At 36.1% G+C, this 22558-nt stretch overlaps 1 protein-coding gene across 1 annotated transcript in view; it reads right to left on the bottom strand.

Moving 5' to 3' along the window:
• Nucleotides 1-22558, bottom strand: part of ABCB5 (ATP binding cassette subfamily B member 5) — a 110616-nt gene that overhangs the window by 19779 nt on the left and 68279 nt on the right. Inside the window, exons 19-22 of the mRNA XM_049641600.1 lie at nucleotides 21746-21829; nucleotides 13266-13469; nucleotides 10242-10342; nucleotides 9226-9366 (exon numbers count right to left, since the gene is read on the bottom strand). Of these exons, the coding sequence (XP_049497557.1) occupies nucleotides 9226-9366; nucleotides 10242-10342; nucleotides 13266-13469; nucleotides 21746-21829 (530 nt within the window). The remainder of the gene's footprint in view (nucleotides 1-9225; nucleotides 9367-10241; nucleotides 10343-13265; nucleotides 13470-21745; nucleotides 21830-22558) is intronic.

The raw sequence follows: 22558 nt of genomic DNA, 5'->3' as shown, positions 1-22558 counted from the left end.
TTAACACAACTGATCCAAATAGGAATACCCTGCATAGTTACTAGCTCTAATCTGTTTCCCCTTAATCTTGCTTCCATACCCAGTTTGTATACCTTTGGTGACTTACTCTAATAGGAAGTATACTAGGAGGTTCGGAGCCTGGGCTCTGAAGTCAGACCAGCAGGACTGCATCCAAACTCTACTGTTTATTTATTAGCTGTGACCTTGGGCATGTTCTCTGTGCTTCTGTTTCCTTATTGGCAAACAGGAGATAATAGGGCTAGCTACATCTTACAGCATTGTTGTGAGAATTAAATACATTAATAATATAAGATGCTTAGTGAAGTGCTCAACAAATGTTTAAATCATTATTTTTCCTCTCACAGAATTGAAAGTTAATGGGACACTTTCTGTTGAAAATCAGCTCTCACACTTCTATAGAGATACATTAGCACACCAGCACAACTTCTAAAGTCCTCGCTCAGTAAGTTTCTTCTTTTTTACTGGAAAGCAGAGTATTTTTCCTCACAGATGTGGCCATTATCATTATACCCACACTCATAACTCTTTTCCCCTAACATCCATATAACACTCCAAAGATCCTTTTCTTCTGACCCTAAATCCCTTCTTCAACACATGGGAGATAGAAAAATACACAACTTATATTCATTTGGCACTCTGGGTTTTAGAAAATGTTTTCATATACTTGTTACCACTTCATCACCTAGGAGATAAATAGGGCAGGAACTCTTATCACTTCTTAACAAATGAGGAGACTCTCGCTCAGAGAAATTAAACAATTTGTCCAGGATCACTTAGTTATAAAACTGTAGGGCTGGGACTGGAACCTCCTTATTCACTGTACTTTCCCTTACCTGGTGTTCGTTCCAGTGGAAAGCTGGCCCAAACTGTCTCTCCCTGCATATTGGGGCTCGTTACCACTTGTATCCCATTTCAGAATCTTCAGAGGGTCCTAGATATCAAACCTGCCTTGATTTGTCTCCTTTAGATACCTTCAGTGGTTGATCCCTCTATCTACTCTCCTTATCTTGTCTTCTTCTCTTCTGGATAATCCCTGGGGAGGAGCCTGGTACAAGTTGGGTGGCTGCCACAGCAATAACACTGAGAGAAGACTTTCCTGTTTTCCTTGTTTTGGTTAATTAAGGCTGCTCTCCTACCCAATTATAATGATGACACACACAGTTCTTCCATGGCTATTTGGTCTACCTGAGTAAAGATGGTGGTGGAGGCCTGGCTTGCTTCCTTCTATCCCTTAGTATTTCAAGATATCAACTAACTACTAATATTCATTGAAAACCCATCTATGTTGCTCTTTTGGTCAATAGTCACATTTAATATTCAAAGTTCAAAGGATTACTTGTCAAAAACTTTATTTGGCCTTTTGGAGGATTAGGCCACAACACAAAAAATACCTGGCTCTGCTTCTCAGCAAGTTTTCAAAGCTGTGGTTTTTATTATCACTGTACTTAAAGTTACCATGCCCATCTGCTTCCTGCTAATATGTAGAGCAAAGAAGGAGGAAACAGATATAGAGGGAAGTTCTGAAGTGAAGGTATGGAAAGTTACAGAAACCCTCTGCTGGACACTAAAAGTTTCTGAGCTATATTGCAAAGGGCAAGTCAGCTAGAAACAAACCTAAAGGTGCTAATGGAAAGTCAGACAGGAGAAAATAAACTTATTTTGTATTTCTCAAAATGTGCACATTTATAGTGAAGTAAATTGAAAGTGTTGCCATGGTTAACAGGCAGAAGGGGAGAATTTTACTACACATATGTGTGTGAAAACCTAAACAAGAGATTTTCCAAATGCCTACACAGTGCTACAAGGCAGCAGAATGAAAATGCTCTCACCTTTTTAAAAATGCTTATCTCAGAGAAACGTTTACAGTAACCGAGATGGAGGAAGACAGCTTCTACCATAAGAATTGTATGTTGCCTTCTTTTAAGAGGAAAAAGCTAACGCTTATAGTAGCCTTGCTGATAGACTAATATTATGAGCACATCAAAAGGATTTTGCTGTTAACAATTATCCATTTTCCTTTAAAGGGCTCACTGTCATTTCTGACAGAGACAGCTCACCCATTCCTGTAGCTATAAATCATGAAGATACATTCACATTTATTGGCTGAATAACATATCTTTATTTTTTAAACAATAAACTAAAATATGACTTCACTAATTTTTATACAATTCTAGAAAAGTTTCTGGTAGTGGCCAATAGAAAACCCCATGGTTTTAAGCCGGTAAGGAGAGCAGCCTGGGATTTAGTCCCTATGCTCGTATTTCTTAAAGTGTGGTCCTCAACTTCTGTGCCTCAGAATAATCTGGGATGTTTCCTAAAATGTAGTTTCCTGGCCCTATATCAAATCTACAAATCTCTGGGTTAAGTTTGTGAGGGGAGATGCGGGTATCTGCATTTTTAACCAGCTTCTTGACTGGTGAGCTAGGAAACCACTGATTACAGAACACACAAAGTTCTTTTCACCTAAGGAGGTTCTAGGAGGAGGAAGTTTTCTTTGTAAACTTCTTCCATTCAGTTAGTTGATTAGATAGAAAGCTGTCTGTCACCCTAGATTCTGAAAGGCATAGAGTCTACTAGGCCAGGTATAATTCAGTGTGTCTAAAGGACACTTGTCACATATTCATGGTAGTTGGGGGCCACAATGGGTCTTTAAGAAGGCTGGAGACTTTGGTGTTGATGGCAAATCTCATCTATTCACATTTTGCATAGACCGGTATTCATATTTCCCAGATGCTCTCCTTTGTCCATACTATAAAAGTATGGGTATCCCTACTTTGCCTGTAGTCTGGTTGAATGAAACTGAAATGAAAAATGATACCAGTGACCCTAGCTCAGATAGCTCCCTATTTCTTCCTTTCCTCAGGAAGAGAGGAATACCAATTCGATACTGTTCATTAACCACTGCCCTTATATTAATAGTCCAACATAAGTTCTGACAGCTAAAAATGTCTCCATGGTTCCAGAAATGACCGTTTTTAATGAATTTAATGAAAAGAGATTCAGGAAGTGTGATAGGTTAGTAGTAGGAGGAGTTTTTGTATTGGAGCCTTTTGATTCCCCTCTATTTCAGAGTCATAAAATAACATTAAGCAAGTTACTTGTTCCATTTACGTTAGGAAACAGCCCAGCTCTGGGTATTCACATGTTGGAAAACTAAAGAAGAATAAAAAAAAAAAAAGTTTATAGGAGATTCTATGAACTTTTCCTACAGAATTAGTAATAATAATGATCATAATGACAATAACAATAAAAAATGTCTGCTAAGTAAAGCCTGTGGCATCTTGAATTGTGATTTTGGGCATGTTAGCTAACTGTTGTCTTGAGGCCTAATGTTCCCCATCTGTAAACTGGGAATCATACTGCACATAGTAGTTGAGAGGATTAAGCAGTTAATATATGACAAATCACTAATATTGAGTAAGGACTCAGTCAAGATTTGCTGTTATAGTGATTATTGTATGAAACAGAATGATGTCAATTGCAGGCATGACTATATTTAACATGATTTTGAGGCTGCATCATTCTTCAGCTAAGAAAATTCTTTGCTTATTTTTAACCTAAACAAATCTCAGTAAAGAAGTGGACTCCCAATTATAACCATCCTATTTTTATATAAAAGGTTGTCCTTGACTTAGACCCAGTCCTTCTGCCAAAGCAGCTGGTATTAGATGTATCAATGTAGAAGGGAAGAAAAATAGAAAAATCTGTGAAAAACAGGAGTAATATATTGACTCTGGAAGCACATTTCCAGGAAAACCTGGACTGCCTAATTATTCACCAATCCAAATTTTCCTCTTTATTTTTTTATTTTTATTTTTTTTAATGTTTATTTATTTTTGAGAGAGAGAGGGAGAGACAGAGCATGAGTGGGGGAGGGGCAGAGCATAAAGGAGACACAGAATCTGAAGCAGGCTCCAGGCTCTGAGCTGTCAGCACAGAGCCCAACGCAGGGCTCGAACCCATGAACCACGAGATCATGACCTGAGCTGAAGTTGGACCCTTAACTGACTGAACCACCCAGGCACCCCCTCTTTATTTTTGATTCATTTATTTATTCAATAAATATTTACTGCATGCCTACGACATGCCAAGCTCTTGTTTTTGGCTCTAGGGAAATATTAATGACCAAAACAGGCTAAGCCCTGCCCCACAGAGCTTACAGTCTGTGCACTCAATACAGCAACAGAAAAGATCAATTCATGTAGTGATAAGTGCTATCACTAAATAAAACATGGTAATGGGATATAGAGTGATAAGGCGGATGGGTAAAGAGACTACTTAACAAAAGTCTCTCCAGGGAGTGGACTTACCAGCAGAGGGCAGGGTGGTGACAAAGAGGCAGCCTGGCAAAGACCTGGAGAATGAACATTTCAGGAAGAGGGAAAACCAAGTACAGACACTGAGATGGGAGTTCTAGGGGCAGAAATGGCAAGTGTGTGCCATTTGCAACAATGTGGATGGAGCTGGAGTATATTATGCTAAGCAAAATAAGTCAATCAGAGAAAGACAAATACCATATGATTTCATTCATATGTGGAATTTGAGAAACAAAACAGATGAACATATGGGGGGGGGGGGAGAAAAAAGAAAAAAGAGAGAGGGAAAGAAACCACAAGAGAATCTTAAAGATTCTTAAGAATTCTTAAAGAACAAACTGAGGGTTGATCGCAGTAGGGAGGTGGGGGATGGGCTAGATGGATAATGGGCTAGATGGATGGAAGGCACTTGTGTTTTTTTTTTTTTTTTTTTTTTTACGTTTATTTATTTTTGAGACAGAGACAGAGCATGAATGGGGAAGGGTCACAGAGAGAGGGAGACACAGAATCTGAAATAGGCTCCAGACTCCAAGCCGTCAGCACAGATCCCAACGTGTGGCTCGAACTCACGGACCGCTAGATCATGACCTGAGCTGAAGTCGGACGCTTAACCGACTGAGCTACCCAGGTGCCCCAAAGGAGGGCACTTGTTATGATAAGGCTGGGTTGTATGTAAGTGATGAATCACTGAATTCTACTCCTGAAGCCAATATTGCACTGTATGTTAACTAATTAGAATTTAAATAAAAATTTGAAAAGAGAAAAAGACATTAAAAAAAAAAAAACTTTGGCAAATTAATGCAGGGACATCTTCTAACTGTATTTATGGTTGTGGATGTGTGATATAGTTAGTGTTCAGTTATTTGAATTTAAAATTAAACCAGAATACTTTTGAATTTTCATGAAAAAAAAAAAGGCAAGTATGGGGCTGACAGTTCACAAAAAAGAATGGTGATTGAGGTTAGACAAGAAGTCAGAGGCCTGATCTGTAGGGCTTTGGGGTTAAAGTAAGGAATTTGGCCTTATTTAAATTTCAATGGGGGGCGCCTGGGTGGCGCAGTCGGTTGAGCGTCCGACTTCAGCCAGGTCACGATCTCGCGGTCCGTGAGTTCAAGCCCCGCGTCAGGCTCTGGGCTGATGGCTCGGAGCCTGGAGCCTGTTTCCGATTCTGTGTCTCCCTCTCTCTCTGCCCCTCCCCCGTTCATGCTCTGTCTCTCTCTGTCCCAAAAATAAATAAAAAAAAAATGTTGAAAAAAAAAAGAAAAAAAAATTTCAATGGGAAGTCATTACAATATTTCAATAAATTGATGGAATTAGATTTGTGTTTTAAAAGATAAGCCTAGCTACTGTGCCAATAATGGATTACAGGGAAGCAAGAATAAACACAGGGACATTAGTGAGCAGGTTGTTGGAGTGAACCAGTCACGAGGTTAGGAGGTAAGGATGAGGGTGACATGGGCAGAGATGGTGAGGAGTATTTTGGAGTTAGAGCTCTCAGGACTTGCTGCCATATGTGGTAGGTAAAAGCGAGAGAAGCAACAAATATGACCCCAATATTTGGGCTGAGCAAATGCAATGGTGGTGCTATTTATTTAACATAGGGAAATCTTGGGGAAGAGAACCCTTGAGAAGAAAAAACCTAGAGTTCTGTTTTCGACATAATAAGATATTATTAGACATCTAAGTGGGATGTCCAACAGATAGCTGGATAAGCATGTGGTGTTCAGGGAGCTGGAAATAAACAGAAGGGAGTCCTCAGGACACAAGTGATACTATCAGACTGGATGAAATCAGTAATGAGAGTGTGTAGATGAAGAATGCTGAGAGCTCTAAAGCCCGCCAACATGTGGAGGCCTGGCAGAAAAATAGGAGCCAATCAAGGAGCAGAGAAGGAAGGGTCAGTGAAAAAGGAGAAAAGCCTAGAGAAGAAAATGTTTCAGGAAGGAGAGTGTCAAATGCTGCTGAGGGGGTCAAATTAGGTAGATGGGAGAATGACCACTGGATGACTGTCTGGGTGGGTGAGATGGGGGTCAGTGGTAACTTTGATAAATCTTTCTAGTGGCATGGTGGGAACCAAGGCTTGACTGGAATGAATTTAAAAGATATTGGAGATGAGAAGGTGTAGAGAACAAAAATAGGCAACTCTTTGGAATTTGTTTTGCTGCAAAGGAGACCAGAGAGTCACTAGAAGTAGGTAGAAGGGAACTTAGGGTCATGAGAGAGATTTCTTTTTCTCAAGACAGATGATTATAAAGCAAAAACAAAAAAATAGTAGTGACAGAAAAACTAGTGTGAAGACATGATTGCAGAAACTCATCATAAGCAGGGACAGTTATTTCTTCCATGGAGATGGCTGGCATGGTGGACCACATGGTAGTGGTGAGTTTGGTGATGGAAAGATGAGGTAGTTCTCCCTTGACTGCTTTGTTATAGTACCTTCAGGTAAACCCACTGGAAATCAATTAGGGTTACAATGTTTTTCAAATATTACATTTCTTCTGTGAGAATTGGTAAAACCATCAGACATCCTACATTAGTATGGATATACTTAACTGGCTTGTCTCTACTAATACTAAGGACCAGTAACCCTGAAGAAATGAGACCCTGTGAATTTAAAGATGGCTGCAGAAAGTTCAGAGCAAAACAAAGAAAATATGTTCAAACACTTGGCTTGCAAACAAACTTCTGGAATATAACCAAGTTTTAAGCTTGTGATTGCTTGTATCACATTAGAACCAAGGGAAAAATGCTAATTTAACAGGCTGGCAAGCTGAATAAATTACTGTAAGTGATTCTACATTTAGTTTCTTGTTAATCTAAGTAAATTAGTCTGTGTAATCAGAATGAAGCCCAATACTAAATGTTATACTGTGGTTTATATGTTTATACAGGCAATACTGTACACTGTTTTAAAGTGTAGGAAAACACAGAACAAGGAGCCTACACTTTCTATTGAAATTTTAAATATAGATATTCCATTTTACCAGGAGATCTGCTTCCAGGAAACTGCTAAGTGGACTTATAGTCAGGTAAGATTCAGGAATACTGGGTTGATGAACTGTGGACTATTTTCTTCTGAGTGCCAAGCAAAAAAGCTTCCTGGGAACTCAGTTAATATTTGATAAATAAATACATACACAATCATATGAATGGAAACCAAATATTGTAACTTATTCTGAAATTATTTGGCTTCAAATGATTTTTTGTCATCTCCTCATATTGAATATATTCTCAAAATACAAATATGTGCCATCACTGAGGAATTCAAAAGAATGTGCCTGAGTCTTGGGAGGTGAATCCCAAAGAGGAGTTCCCAACATATTTTGCCAAATGGCAGCATGTTTTGTACAGGTATCATCTCCCAAGTCAGTGTTCTGAAGAGGCTGATCCTTACTTTGATGTGTATATTTTGGGAGGCTTGTAAAAAAACATAACATTACACTTGGAGTCAAATATTGTATAGATTTCTCTAGCTCTAAATATTTAGCAGTGACATTTATTTTTCCTTTCTTTGTAGTTCCTTTTTTTCCTCCATTTTTTTCTTACTATATTTATGTTTTCCTTTATATCCTTGAACATTTTTATAGTAACTTATTTAATGTGCTTGCCCCCTAATTTCATCATCTCTGTCATTAATAGATCTATTTTTATAACTGTTTTTTTTTTCTATTTATGGATCACATTTTCCCTTTGCTGTGAATGTCTATAGTAATTTGTGTTGCAAAGTGGATGTTATAAATATTATATTGGTAAGTGTCTGCATACTGCTGTCCCTCTTTAAAGAACACTGAATTTGTTTTGGCAGCCATTAGGTTTATTGTGGAGCAGCTTTATCAGTTGTAGGTTTTTAAGCTTTGCTAAGGTCGATCTAGAGTAGTTATTACTACAGCTATATTTTAGCTCTCTTCTGAGGTTTTATCCTTCCTGGATCACTACTGAATACTCTGTATTCAGGGAAGCTTTTTCACTCTGGCTGCTTTTTAAAATTTTATTTTATTTTTTCTTTTTAGAGAGACAGAGAGAGAGAGAGAGTATGGAAGCAGGGGAGAGGGGCAGAGGAAGAGAGAGAGAGAGAGTGAGAGAGAGAGAGAGAGAGAGAGAGAGAGAATCTTCAGCAGGCCCCATGCTCAGCATGGAGCCTGATGCAGGACTTGATCCCATGACCTTGGGATCATGACCTGCACCGAAATCAGAGTTGACACTCAACTGACTGAGGCACCCATGTGCCCCTAGCAGTGGCATTTATGATACAACTTAGCAATGTTCTGTTATTTTACAGAGTCTTAAGAAGTTCAGAATTAACATTCAAAATTAATTTTTCTGATTTCAGAGGTTGAAGTTAGGTGTTCCTAGAAAGTGAAGCAACTCAAAACTGTGTGAACAGAATTCCAAAATGGAAGCTCCAACAAGTGCTTTGGGAAGAGGCAGCCTCAATGGGATGCCATGATTAATTCCAAATGTGATTTTTCTAAAGGGAAATATTTATGTGTATTTCTTCTGGAGCAATTTGCTTAGCAAAGAACTCAACCTTTACATCACATTTGATAATGCCATCTCCATCCTGGGAGTTCCATGAAGGCTTACAAATTCTCAAAGGAATGGATGACAAGAAGGCATATTTTACCCCTACATTCCCACATTCAGTAAACTGAAGTAGGGAGAAATTTATTTGGGTGTTTAACTTAGACTGCCTGTACTATATCAGTATCAGTATTTTACCAGGTAGACTGCACTTAGAGATATTAAGTAACAAAAAACATTTAAAAATTTTCCCAGCATGTCTTTCCCACCATGTGATTTAGATGAGAATGCACTATAAACTAGGCATCTTTCTGGCTAATTTAAGTACATAACCCATTTACAGGGTTTAAATATTTGCACAACTTACATGAACATGCCCTCTGGGGTCATCCGTCCAGCTTGAATTAAATAGACTCCAAATCGAAACCCCACTGCATAGGCAAAATATACAAAAGCATGGCTGAATGCATAACAGCTTCCAACGATCTGTGCTTTCTTCAAAGTATTTCTGAAAAGCATAAAATTTACTAAATAATGGGACATGAGGTATAGCAAGGTAATTTAAATAAATGTAGAGTAATGAATACAGAAGATTAGCCATATTATCATTTAAGGCCATGTTATATATCATTAAGCCATGTTATACATTTTTCTAAGAATGAGAGAGAAAGTGAGTTTTTTAAAATAATAATTATTATAGAGAAAACAGAAAACATAATGATTCTCTCTATAGCTATACACTCTATAGCTCATTGTAACAGTTGCCTCTGTATACTTTCAAATGAGAGGACAAGTCTGTGAATGAACAGCTAATGAGACTTGAAGAGATTTGGTTTTGAAGCATTTAGAAATATTTTCTATTGTAATCTTTCACTAGCACAATAAATAGTGGAAATTAAAAGGTGGTATCAATCACAAGCATGAGTGTAAAATAAAATAGTACAAAGCTATCTCTCTGATAAAGTAATACAAATAGTATCATTAAGTAAATGTGATAAGGAGGACTAGTTTAAGATTAAAAGGAGTGATCACATTTGTTATGTATACATTCATTTTCAAATATGAACTATTTTGGAGATTCAGTATAAAGGGCTGAGCAATCTTATTTTCTTTGTTGAATATGTTATTTCCTCAATTTTGTTTCAGGAAAATAATAAAAATGTGCATAGTTCATAGCAGTGTGGGAGGACCTAAAATTTTCTACTTGTGCTTGTTCTCAGTTCTCCTCTTGATGAAGTCATATGAGAAATTCTGATATGCCATTATTAGGAAAGATTCCAGAGCAAATGAATTGGCAGGCAAACCACTGCAGTCATCCAGGAAGGCTGCCTTCACAGGGACAACTATAGTTAGTGAATGGACTCAGTATGAATCTACAATCACCTGTGTTGTGTCTGAAGCATCTCCTCGTATGTTCGCTCAAAGGCTTTTTCTCTTGTTAATGACACTATAGTCCGAATATTTCCCACAGCTTCAGTTGCTACCTTATAAAATAGGACAATAAGATAGAGAAATAAAATTAGTAATGGTTAACTTCTCTGTCTGTGAATTCCAGTCACTTATACTGGGGGCATATTAAATAAAGCATTAAGTCAATTAAGTTTTCCTGACAAGTTTTCTTAGCTTCTTTTTTTCTTTCCCAAAAACAATACAGGAAAATAACATTTTAGGATAACAGTCTCAAGGAAAATTTTTAAAAAGATTTAGTCGGCTGATCTAAATTCAGTCCCCTTCAGGTCTTCACTGAATTTCTATTTAAACTCGTTCCAGGGGTGCCTGTGTGGCCTAGTCGGTTAAGCATCCGACTTTGGCTTAGGTCATGATCTCGCAGTTCGTGGGTTTGGGCCATGCATCGAGCTCTGTGCTGATAGCTCAGAACCTGGAGCCTGTGTCTCCTTCTCTCTTTGCCCCTCCCCTGCTCACACTCTGTCTCTGTGTTTCTGTCTCTCTTTCAGAAATAATAAATGTTAAAAACAATTTTTTAAAACTGGTTCCATAGTCAGAGAGATCAAACATTAGCATTATGTCATTTGCAATTGTGCAAAGGAATTATGAGATAATTCAAGAAGACAGTAAAAAGAATCAAATAATTACTTACTTGTAATTATTTGAGAAATTGTCTGACTCTAGCACAGAAATGCGAATAGCAACCCCCCAAAAAACTCAGAAACACTGCAGTAAAGTAATATGGGTATGACTATTAAATGCTGCATAAGATACAGCCATTTCTCATTTTGATGTTTGTGAACTTAAAAAGATATTTAATTCATATATAATTAATGATTTTCCATATTTATATAATTTTTGAAAAGAAGATTCCTTCTTTTAATCACATGGGATCCAAAATGGAAGAGACTTTTGGCTTAGAATAGCTTGTTGGACATGAGAACACATGTTGACTTGAAAGAGAAACTTCCTGCTTTCACATTGTTTCTAGAATGGCAGAGTGGATTGAGGGACAGAGGAAGACCTGGATGGATGCCCAGTGTTATTTAAAGAATAGCTTGGGTTACAGGAGAGAACCAGATTTCTGGAGGTGGGCAGGACATCCAGATTCTGCTCTCAATTTTGACTTTGAGTTGTTCTAAATTCTCATTAATTTCAAAGTAAACTCAAAGAAACCTCCATTTGTAAAATACTATGTAGTATGCAAGAAAAATAGGTGAAAGGGCTAAAACCTTGAGGAAAAAAAATGAACAAAAAAATCTTTAAGTCTGAAAAGTAAAACATTTGATGATTTGTCCAAATCTACATATGCAACTGAAGAAGGACCAATGTGCTTTATTTGGTATTTGGTAAATAGATTAAAAGCTACTGAGGAAGACACAGACTGTTTGTTTGATTAGAGTTACTGATTGTGTAGTCTGAAGTTATTCTAATAATATGAAAAGGAAAAATTAAGGATACATATACAATTAAAGCTCATGACATAAAAATTAAGATGAGTAAAATACAATCAATTAGGGCCCCATTAATTTTGGAATTTGTGATAATTTTCACCACAGGGAGGGCCAAACAACTTTTCACTGTCTCTGAGGCAAATATATGCTAAATAATTCAGTCTCTACTGCCCAGACATTCCAAGTGTCCTCATCTAAGTCAAGAAAGGTAGAAAGGTCCAAGGTTCACACAAGCCGAATTTTGATGAGTCATGTGCTTGGCATCCCTATTCATGAATATTCATGCTATTTATAGTGTGCCAATGGTGATAGTCACTGTGATATAGACCATAACTGGTATTAAAATCATTTCTATAATCAGAGGATGTTCACCCAAGTGATAAAGGTCTTTGAAACTATATCATGAGAAGAATAGCTTAAAGACCTGGGGATGGGTGACTAAGAGGAGACTTGGCATTTAACGATGTGGCTTCCTAAAAGCTGCCACAAGAAACACACTTTGGACCTCTACTGAGATGAAAGCCAAGCAATGAAGAAGGCCACCAAAAACAAATAAGTAAACAAACAACCTCCTCCAAAAAACCCCCCAAAACAACCCCAAACTGCCTACGAGCCAAAGGCTATTCAAAGGTAGGCAGCTTGAGAAAGTAATGCACTGCCTACCACTGGAAGGAAAGGACAGGTAAAAGACAGACAAGGGATTCCTTCTTTAGGTAAGTGGTTGGATTAAATGATATTTCTTTTAATTCTTACATGTTATGATATGATAATACTAATGTTTCCCTAAATCTCCAATAGAATGATTTATTTTTATAAATAATGATTGATCCTGAGAAGCTTAAATATGACAAAGCATTTTCCCAGTATTTAAATTATTGTTCATTTTGATTGGTATAAAGATGGTCCTTGTTTCTAAAGCCTTATTTTAGGCACTATCAATAGTAGCAAATTGCCTTATTTTCAGTAACTTATATTTCCTCCTCATTTTGAAAAATAAAATAACTAAAATCATTTAAGAAAATTTAATTACCCAACAATCAGAGAATGGGGAATCATGATGTTAGCAAATTCCCCCATGATATGGTAATATGGCTGACACCACTGAGTGCTTACTGTCTTCCAGACACTATCCTAAAATGTCTTACATAGAATAATGCTAAATGTTATATGTACTACTTACAAAAATCTGAAAATGGTATTATTATTATTACCACTTTACAGAGGAATAAATTGAAGTTCAGAAAGGTTGACATAACTCGCTCATATCATACATTTGTTAGTGATAGTATCTGAATTCTAATTCAGCCAATTTGACTCTAGGGACTACGCTCTAAATCATGAATCCTACTACTATAGCATATCTACACCCCATCCTAAACTAGTCTGTATGCATTTCAATGAATGTACTTTACAGATTCCTAAGAAAGGAAGTTAACATACTGTAAAAATGGGAACTCTCATTGTTTTCCTCTTAAAATGTTATGATGGTAACAAGTCTTTATTTTACCTTCCCAGCACGCTTAAGTTCTTGCTTATCCTTATTGGCATATCCAGTCATAGCTGTGGCTTCAATCACTCCTGTCAGAGCAAGTATTGGAGCAATACTCAGAATCAAGAGTGTCATCTCCCATCCATATATGAAGAAAATGATAACTGACAGTCCCATGTTAGTTGCATTTTGTGTTAAGACACCAATCCTTGAACCTGTTACCTATAATCAGACAGATTTGGGGGGAAAAAGTCAGTTAATTTTATATTTACAAGAATTTCTATTATAGTTTCTTACAAAACAAGACAGGCTTTCTTTTTTAGGATTTATACTTACATGTTTATTTTGAGCTTGTACTTAGAAATTAAATAATACCCATACTTTAAAAACTGTCCTCTACTAAGGAGTGATTATGCTTTGTTTACTTTATGTTGGATATTGTTGTCCTTTGACATGTCCCTGTCATTTTCTGAATATGTCCTTACTTTCTGACACAAAAAGGTTCTCCAGACTCTATCCCTGGAATCTAACATTTCTTCAAGATGTCCTAGTTTCTTTCGGTGGACAAAGTTATTTAGAAGTAAATACATGGTGTTAGTTGTGCTAATTATTAATGGAGTATCAGTGGACAGAACTGGGGAGTGTGTGTGTGTGTGTGTGTGTGTGTGTACAGATGTATGCACAAACGGAAATCTGTATTTCTCTGTTTATGTATCTTGAAGTCCATGAATTCACATCAGTATCTCCAATACCAATCCAACACCACAGTGTTATTTTCAGTTTTGTGCCTTCTTATATTTGGTACCCCCATCTGCAACAGTGATAAACCTGGCTCCCATCTTTAATAGATTTATGTGATCAAGCTCTCTGTAGATAACCAATCTGACATCACGGCCCCTATTTATCTCCTGTAGGGATACCCTTCTCATTCTGCTCTGGTGTGGCTTTCCCACACCAGGCTGCCACCACACAAGGAAGCGTAACTCACAATATGTGGACTCCAAAACCCAACATTCCCCTTTCTCCTACAATGATGGAGGGGCTGGCACTCTTGGTCACTATACCACAGTAGTGCTGAATTGAATGATTGATACTATATATTAAGAGGTATGCTTTGGATATTGTATCTTGTATTCCATTTTGAGCATTTTATAATTTGATTTCCTTGAGAAAAAGTCTAAAGCAGCATTATCAAGATAGAAAAGGAGTTGGAAACATCATGGTAAAAGGTAACTTAAAGAAATTCTAAAAGAAAATCTCAAAATAAGTAGAAATATCTTTATCACTATTTTACAAGAACTAAATGTCTTATGAATCAACTTTCAGTGGGACACATGATAAGTAATAAACTGAAATGTTAAATTCCTTTAGTGCTAGGATGAAAAAATGAGAACCCCATTTACCTAGAAAAACAGGTATAATCAACAAAGATATCAATTCATATTTTAAAAGATTTATTTTGTTATGATCATGAAAATATGACCATTAGAAAAGGTTTGGATTATGTTAAAATTTACATCCTTTCAAACAAATACACAAACATATTCAGATTGGATTATTGTGTATATGTAGCTTTGTATCCTGCTTTTATCCCTTTACATTATACTGTAAGCTTTTTCCTGGGTCACTGAATAGTCTTCAAAAAATATTTAGATTGCTTCCAACTTTACTAAAACAGAGACGTAATGAGCACCTTTGTGCATAATTTTTATGCTCATTTTTTATTTCCTAATGTTGAAAACCTAGACTAGAGGTATATGTTAAAGGGTATACATTCTTACATTCTTGATAGATATTGTCAAATTTCTTCTCTAGAAGATTATACCAGTTTTTACTAAAGTACCCCCAAATTAGTATCATCATTACAAATAACAACAATAAAAAGCCCTACCTCCCTAAAGGCTCTGCCTTATTCCTAAAAAAATTTTTTCTGGCTTCAGCTTCAAGACTGTATTTGGTAATCTGCTATTTCCCTTTTTCTCGATAAACTATTAAAGAAAACTCCAAAAATGTAAAAACAAGTAACAATTGCAAACATCAAACAAACCATTGAATAATGAAAACTAAGACAACAGATAAAGTATTTTAAGTGTCTTAGCATGTTATACATTAACTCTAAGACCTATGAGGCTGAAATATGAATGTCATTTGCTACTTAATACTGATTTACACTCTGTCTCTTGACAGTTGAAGGATGATGCCGGAGATAAAAGATGTTGAGATGTTGTATGTTATGGGATGGATTGTGTTTCCCCCCATCCCAAATTTACATTTTGAGGTCCTGACTCCAAGTTTCTCAGAATGTGGCTATATTTGTATTTGAGATCTTTATTTTTCATTTATTTATTTATTTTTGAGAGAGAAAGAGAGAGAGAGAGCGCTCACAAGTAGGGGGAGATGCAGAGAGAGAGAGAGAGAGAGAGAGAGAGACAGAGAGACAGAGAGAGAGAGACAGAGAATGAGAATCAGGCTTCAGGCTTTAAGGTGTCAGCACAGAGCCCAATGCGGTCTCAAACCCTGCATCAAACAAACTGTGAGATCATGACCTGAGCGGAAGTCAGATGCTTAACTGACTGAGCTACCCAGGTGCCCTGGAAATGAGGTCTTTAAAGAGGTAAAGTAAGTTAAGTTCAAATAAAGTCTCTAGTGTGAGCCCTACTCCAGTATGACTGATGTCCTTATAAACAAAGGAAATTTGAGGCACCTGGGTAGTGCAGTTGGTTAAGTATCCAACTTCAGCTCGGGTCATGATCTCACAGTTCATGAGTTCGAGCCTCATGTTGGGCTCTGTGTTGACAGATCAGAGCCTGGAACATGCTTCAGATTCTGTGTCTCCCTCTCTCTCTGCCTCTCTCCTGCTCACACTCTATCTCGCCCTCTCTCTCTTTCTCTCAAAAGTAAATAAAAATTTAAAAAAACTTTAAAAAAAGAAAAGGAAATTTGAATGCAGATATGTACTCACATATGGGAAGGACTATAGGAGGACACAGTAAGAAGATAGCTATCTACAAGTCAAGCACAGAGGATTCAAAATGAAACCAATCCTGCTGACATCTTGATCTTGGACTTCCAATCAGAACTGTGAGGAAATAAATTACTGTTGTGTAAGCCACCCAGTCTGTGGTAACTTTTGTTATGGCAGCCCTAGCAAATGAATACACTTAACATGTTCCTCTCCTCCCACCTAGCTGCCTATTGGGGATGGTGGTAGAATAAGAAGAATCTGAATTTAGTTTTCCTGTTCCAGGAAGAATTAACATAAAAAACAGACATTTGGCCTTGAAAAATATTACAAGAACTGAAGGAAAATAGAACAGAGTCTTAAAGACCTAGAGGATAATGTAACTCTGAAAAGAATTTAGGACTGGAATCAGAGGAAATTTAGTTAAACTTCCATAGATTCTTTAGCAACATGCATGAATATACAAATTTTTCTCGGAAATTAAAAACAGGAAGTCATGATTAAATAATTCTTGAGATAAAAATTATTTATGGATTATTACTATATCTATGGAATTTTGCTAAATGTAGAGAATACAACTTTTGTAAGAAAATGATAGTGTACAAAGAGGGATGGCTAGCATAAGAAACTAAATGACAGAAAACTCAGTATGCAATTGTAGAAATAAAATTCCATATGATAGGATTTCTGTTTCTGGTTAACATGGAGTAACAGGAAATAGATTTATCCTCCCATCTGAAACAAAGGCGGAGATGGGAAACAAACAAGGTGAACCCTATGATTGCCCCAGTTTGGCCTTTGAAAGAGCTTCCAGGCTAAAGTGGAGGGTGAGTGAACTAAGACAGAGCCTAACAGACTCCCAAAGTTAAGTTTAAGTTTAACTTTATCCCAAAGTTAAGATAAAACTGAGAATCTGGGGCATGGAGAATCTCAAGGAAGCTAGAGTTTGCAGTATAGAACACCAGAGAAGAGAGAGGTACACAGAAAGAGAAATATGGGTATCTGCTGAGGGTCCTTCTTGAATATTCAGCTAAGTAGTGCATGTGTGAGGGCTGGGAATAGTTCCCAGTCACACCAGTCGGACTGGAAAACCTCATGTCCTCATAGGGCATTGGGTAGAGTATGTAGAAAGGTCTTACCTCAGTAGGCTCTTGTCCTAACAAACCTTAAAATAAGACCCAAAAGGATTAGACTGTTCCAGGTAACCGAATTCCAGAGGGAAAAAAAAAAGAATATTTATAGAAATATAAAAATATCCAGCACCCCAAAATGTTATATTTACAATGTGTGCCATCTTGTAAAAAATTACCAGATATGCAAAACAGCAAAATAGGACCCATGATGGCATAAAAATCAATCAATTAAACTAGCCCACAACTGACACAAATGTTAGACTTAGTAGATAATGATATTAAAAGTTATCATGGTATAACATATATTCAAGAAGTTAAGAGATAAGGAACATACAAAAAAGATCCACATCAAAATTTTACAAAGGCAAATTTCAGAGTCCATAAAGTTTTATTGGAGCACAGTCATGGTCTTTCTTTACCTATTGTCAGTGGCTATCTTAGAATTATAATGATGGAATTGAGTAGTTGCTAGAGAAACCATATGTGCCACTCTCCTCACTTTGTACTGTTGCTCAGTGTGCTACAAATCTGTGATGCAATTATAATTTGACAGCATGTTGAATGCCACATGAATTGCTGTACTGTGACATTTTATCTTAGTTTTAAAAATTACCATTGTATGTACATCATCTAAAAATAAGAAAGGAAGAGAAGGGTAGACTTTGAATGTCCTTTTAAGGCATAATGGACTGTGGATTACTTTTTCTGATCAGATATCACAGTGTTTTTATTATGCTATAAAGTACTACATAGTACTAAAAATATATAAAATAGGTCAACATTTCCAGATGAAGCATTCATCATTATATTCTTAATTCACAAGAAACCAACATTCAGAAAATTTGGAAAATTTTAAGTGGAATATCTGATTTCAGTAGAATTTCTTCATAAAACTGAAAAGTGAAAATGAAGCTGACACCAAAGTAAGTTTCTGAGTGGCTCATTCATTAGTTAAGCAAAGAAAATCAGTTATGGATAATGAGTTAATTAAATCATGTTTAATTGCAGCAGAGGAAGAAATGTGTTTAGTGAGCTTAAACCTATTATCAGATGATGATTAACCTTTTGGTAAGAACAGTTGCTCAAAAAGTGGACAACATTGCAGCAACACCAACAGCAATAAAAAACCAGGTAGCTTTTTTGAATAGTTTTCCCTGGCTCTTGATGAGTTGACATATGTTACTGGTACTGGTACTGGTAAATCAGGAGCCAATGCTGAGTTTGAAGTGACTAAAAAATTTGTTACTATGAATGGTCTGTGTGGAGCAACTACAGGTGATAATATTTTCAAAGAAGTTAAGAAAAAATGAAGTCAGTATAAACTGAAGTGGAATCTACTAAGATATATTACAACTGATGGTGGTAAGATTTATAGAGTAGGAAAAAAAGCTTAGTTGGACAAATTTACAAACTGTGAAAATGTAAGATGTTTAAAGCCTAAGTTTATTTCCTGTATTGTTTATCAGCAGGTATTTTGTGGAAAATAACATCACACTTTATTGGACCAGTATGGTCAATGGTGAAGTTCATTTACTCTTATAGATTTAACTATTTTTATTTCTATTTTTGTGAAATATGGAAGCTGAATATCTTGACTTGTCTTACCACACAACAGTTTGAGGGTTTAGGAGTGATAAGGTTTCACTGAAATATTTTGAGTTCAGGGTTGAGACTTAAATTTTCCTTTACAAGAACTACCTTTAACCACTCTGGCTTTGGATATTAGCTTTTGCTGTAGACTTGGTAATGTTTCTTAATGAATTCAACCTAGAATGGTAAGGCAAAACAACAATTACTTGCCAATGTTATACTATGGTAAAGTCATTTTGATGATTGCTAACATTTTTTTGAATCACAAAAAATATCAAACTGTTTTTATATACTTCCTATGTCAAAAAGTTAAATCAGGAAATGAGGTCATCCCTGTCCAGGTAATGATATTCTAGTTCTACCTAATCAATTCATCTGGTTCTTGGAATTAATAAATGAAGTTTTTATGATTTCTTGGGGCTATATAATTATAGTTCTGATGAGAAGAATTCTTGGAACTAACATTGTATCTGTCAGTGGTGTATCAAGTGCACATTGTGGCATGAATAACACACTTTCTTGTGGACAAAAATGAGGTAACACTTTTGGGTGATGAAAAGGGGTTGCTAAAATATACAGAAATAATACCTTGTAATTCTGTGGAACCTAGATTCCCAAGGAATCTAAAATGGCTTTGTACCTTTAATAACACTATATGTTACACAGAAAATAGTCTGTTGACAGATGTATGGCAATAAGCCATAACCTTGGGCTGAAATAATATCAGTTAAATTGGTTGTATTCAGTAAACTATTTCAGGAATCATGTTGTTCCATGACTTTATTTTACTAACATGTTTTTCTCATGACTCTCAAAGTACCAGAGTTTCTAAAAATGGCTAAGAGCGTATATATTTTTGGCCATTAGTAAAGGTTACAAAATAATATTTACTATTATTAAGGAGCTAGTTTGTGAACACTTATGCTAATATGTATGATAAAATAAAATTTAACTGAAATTACATGATGAAGAAACTGAAATGGAATATGCCTTAAATTGATACAATAGGAAATATGACCCCGAATAATTATTTCCTAATTCATCTCTAGTCTAGTGTGTGTTTGTGAGAAAATACATAGTAGATAAACAGGATTGGTAAAGAATTCTTCCTTCTGCAGAAAGAGTATCCATTCAAGTTAGATATGAACCTACCTTTATACTGCAAAGCAAGTGTTTGTGTAAATTAATTACATGGTAGTAGACATAGACTTACTCTTAAAAAACTTCTTTTCTTATTCTGCTTTCTAAATTCAACAGCTTTAAAATCTGCCATCAGTAATTCAATCATTTATTCTTTAGCTACTACTTTTTATTCAATGCAAATGGTCTTACTTGCCCAGAAATTATTAGGAGACCAACATTTACAAATTGGAACAAGAAAGTTTCCAGTGATCAAACAGAATTAGTCAGATGCTTGTAAGCAATCAGGCTGACAAATGTTTTCATTAATTTTTCTCAATGAAAGACAACACTATTTGTTAAAAACAACTAATGAATGTAAGGAAAGTAATGTTGGTCTCAGTTCTAATTTGTTCTTTTGGCTGAAGCAAATACTTGCTAAAAGAGATGATATAATATATATAAAATATGGCTGCTAGCAGAATTTCACTGGGATTGTAAAAATGTTGAATGATAGATAGTAAGAAAAAAAGAGCACAGTAAAGAAAAAGAAAAAAAAATGGCAAATTTTGTGGAATGGGGATTCAACTGGAATTATAGGGATATTTCTGCCTAATATGTGAACCCTATAATTCCTAAACATAGAAATTGTCATTCTATTATGCTATGTAAGATTAATGCTATGCTTCTTACTTAACTATTAAGTGAATATTATTCATGATTTTTTCCACTTACGCGAGTAAAATTGATTCCTTAGCCTTATTTAAAAAAATTAAATTTTTTTTTAACGTTTATTTATTTTTGAGAGACAGAGAACAACAGAGAATGAGCAGGGGAGGGGCAGAGAGAGAGGGAGACATAGAATCTGAAGCAGACTCCAGGCTCTGCGCTGTCACACAGGGCCCCATGCAGGGCTCGAACCCACGAACCAGGAGATCATGACCTGAGCCACCCAGGTGATTAACCGACTGAGCCACCCAGGCGCGCCTATTTTAAAATTTAAATTCTATCTAATAAATTTAGGGCATTGTCTTCCAAATAATGAAAAAGAGTTCAGAAAAAAAAAAGATGATGCCACTTTTCCTCTTGAACCCTTTCTACATCAAAACATTAGTTTTGCAAACCATTATGGATGCACATGAATATTAACAACTGTAACCAACTTGTTCTATTATTTGGTAATACAAATCTACCCTTAGAAGGAAAAATTACACTTTCTTCTTTTATTAAAACTTCTAAATTGTGTGTGTGTGTTTTCATTTTGTTACTTTTTCTAGTCTTACTATTTAATTCGGAGCTCTTTTCTCTAACTCATTTGTAGTATCTTCTTTAGTCCTCTGGTTATCCTATTACAATTGCTAAATCTTTTTTCCCCTTTTTTCCCTATTTTTTATATGAATATATATAGTTGACATACAATGTTATTATTAGTTTCAGGTATACAATGTAGTGATTCAATGAAATCTTTTTTTTGTTTTGTTTTGTTAAAAATATCCAGAACTGAAAGGTTTCCCTCTTTCCTTTCTTGAGAGCTCCCAGTTAGTCTTGAGACTTGCCTGGTCCCCTTAAAGATGTGGGTAATCTTAGTATTGCTCACAAATATGCACTGACACATGTGTGTGTACAGGTATGTATGTGTCTACACATACACACAGAATACACACTCCATTTAAAAATAAAAACAATGTACATACTCCTTGGATTTGTGCTATATCCATGGCTAATATTGTTGTCAAGGCTCCTGTGCTGTTTTCCTTATCATCAAACCAGGAAATATCCTAGAGAAAAAGGAGAATTAATATACGGTTATCAGAAACAAGACAAAAGAAAACAAAACAAACATTGTTATCAAAAAGATTGTTCTCTGATTTATGATTCTGCTCTAAGTCAGAAGGCATTTACCTTCTCCCTCACTCACAGGTATTTAATTCTTATAAATAGTATGGATCAAATGACTTTTGTTTCTTACTTCACAAAGATCTATACTTAGATACAAAATGAAGAAAGTAAGCCCAATATCTTGGAACCATTACCAATGCTACAGTACTGTATAATAATCAACATCAAAAATGGTCATTTTGAACCACTAAGTAAGTTGTAATTTCAGTGAAGAGCAGACTACTTAAAAAGGTAACGCACAACATGATTTAGAAATATTTCCAGGGGCGCCTGGGTGGCGCAGTCGGTTAAGCGTCCGACTTCAGCCAGGTCACGATCTCGCGGTCCGTGAGTTCGAGCCCCGCGTCAGGCTCTGGGCTGATGGCTCGGAGCCTGGAGCATGTTTCCGATTCTGTGTCTCCCTCTCTCTCTGCCCCTCCCCCGTTCATGCTCTGTCTCTCTCTGTCCCAAAAATAAATAAAAAACGTTGAAAAAAAAAATTAAAAAAAAAAAAAAAAAAAAAGAAATATTTCCAAAACTCTCTATCTAAACTGATTAATGATAAAAAGTCTATCTCCTCTTTAGGACCCACTTAGGCAAGATTTTCCCTGATACTTCATATTACTCCT

Source organism: Panthera uncia, chromosome A2 (genome assembly GCF_023721935.1).
Source record: "Panthera uncia isolate 11264 chromosome A2, Puncia_PCG_1.0, whole genome shotgun sequence".
Classification (NCBI taxonomy): domain Eukaryota; kingdom Metazoa; phylum Chordata; class Mammalia; order Carnivora; family Felidae; genus Panthera; species Panthera uncia.
This window is presented reverse-complemented; position numbering and strand designations above follow the sequence as displayed.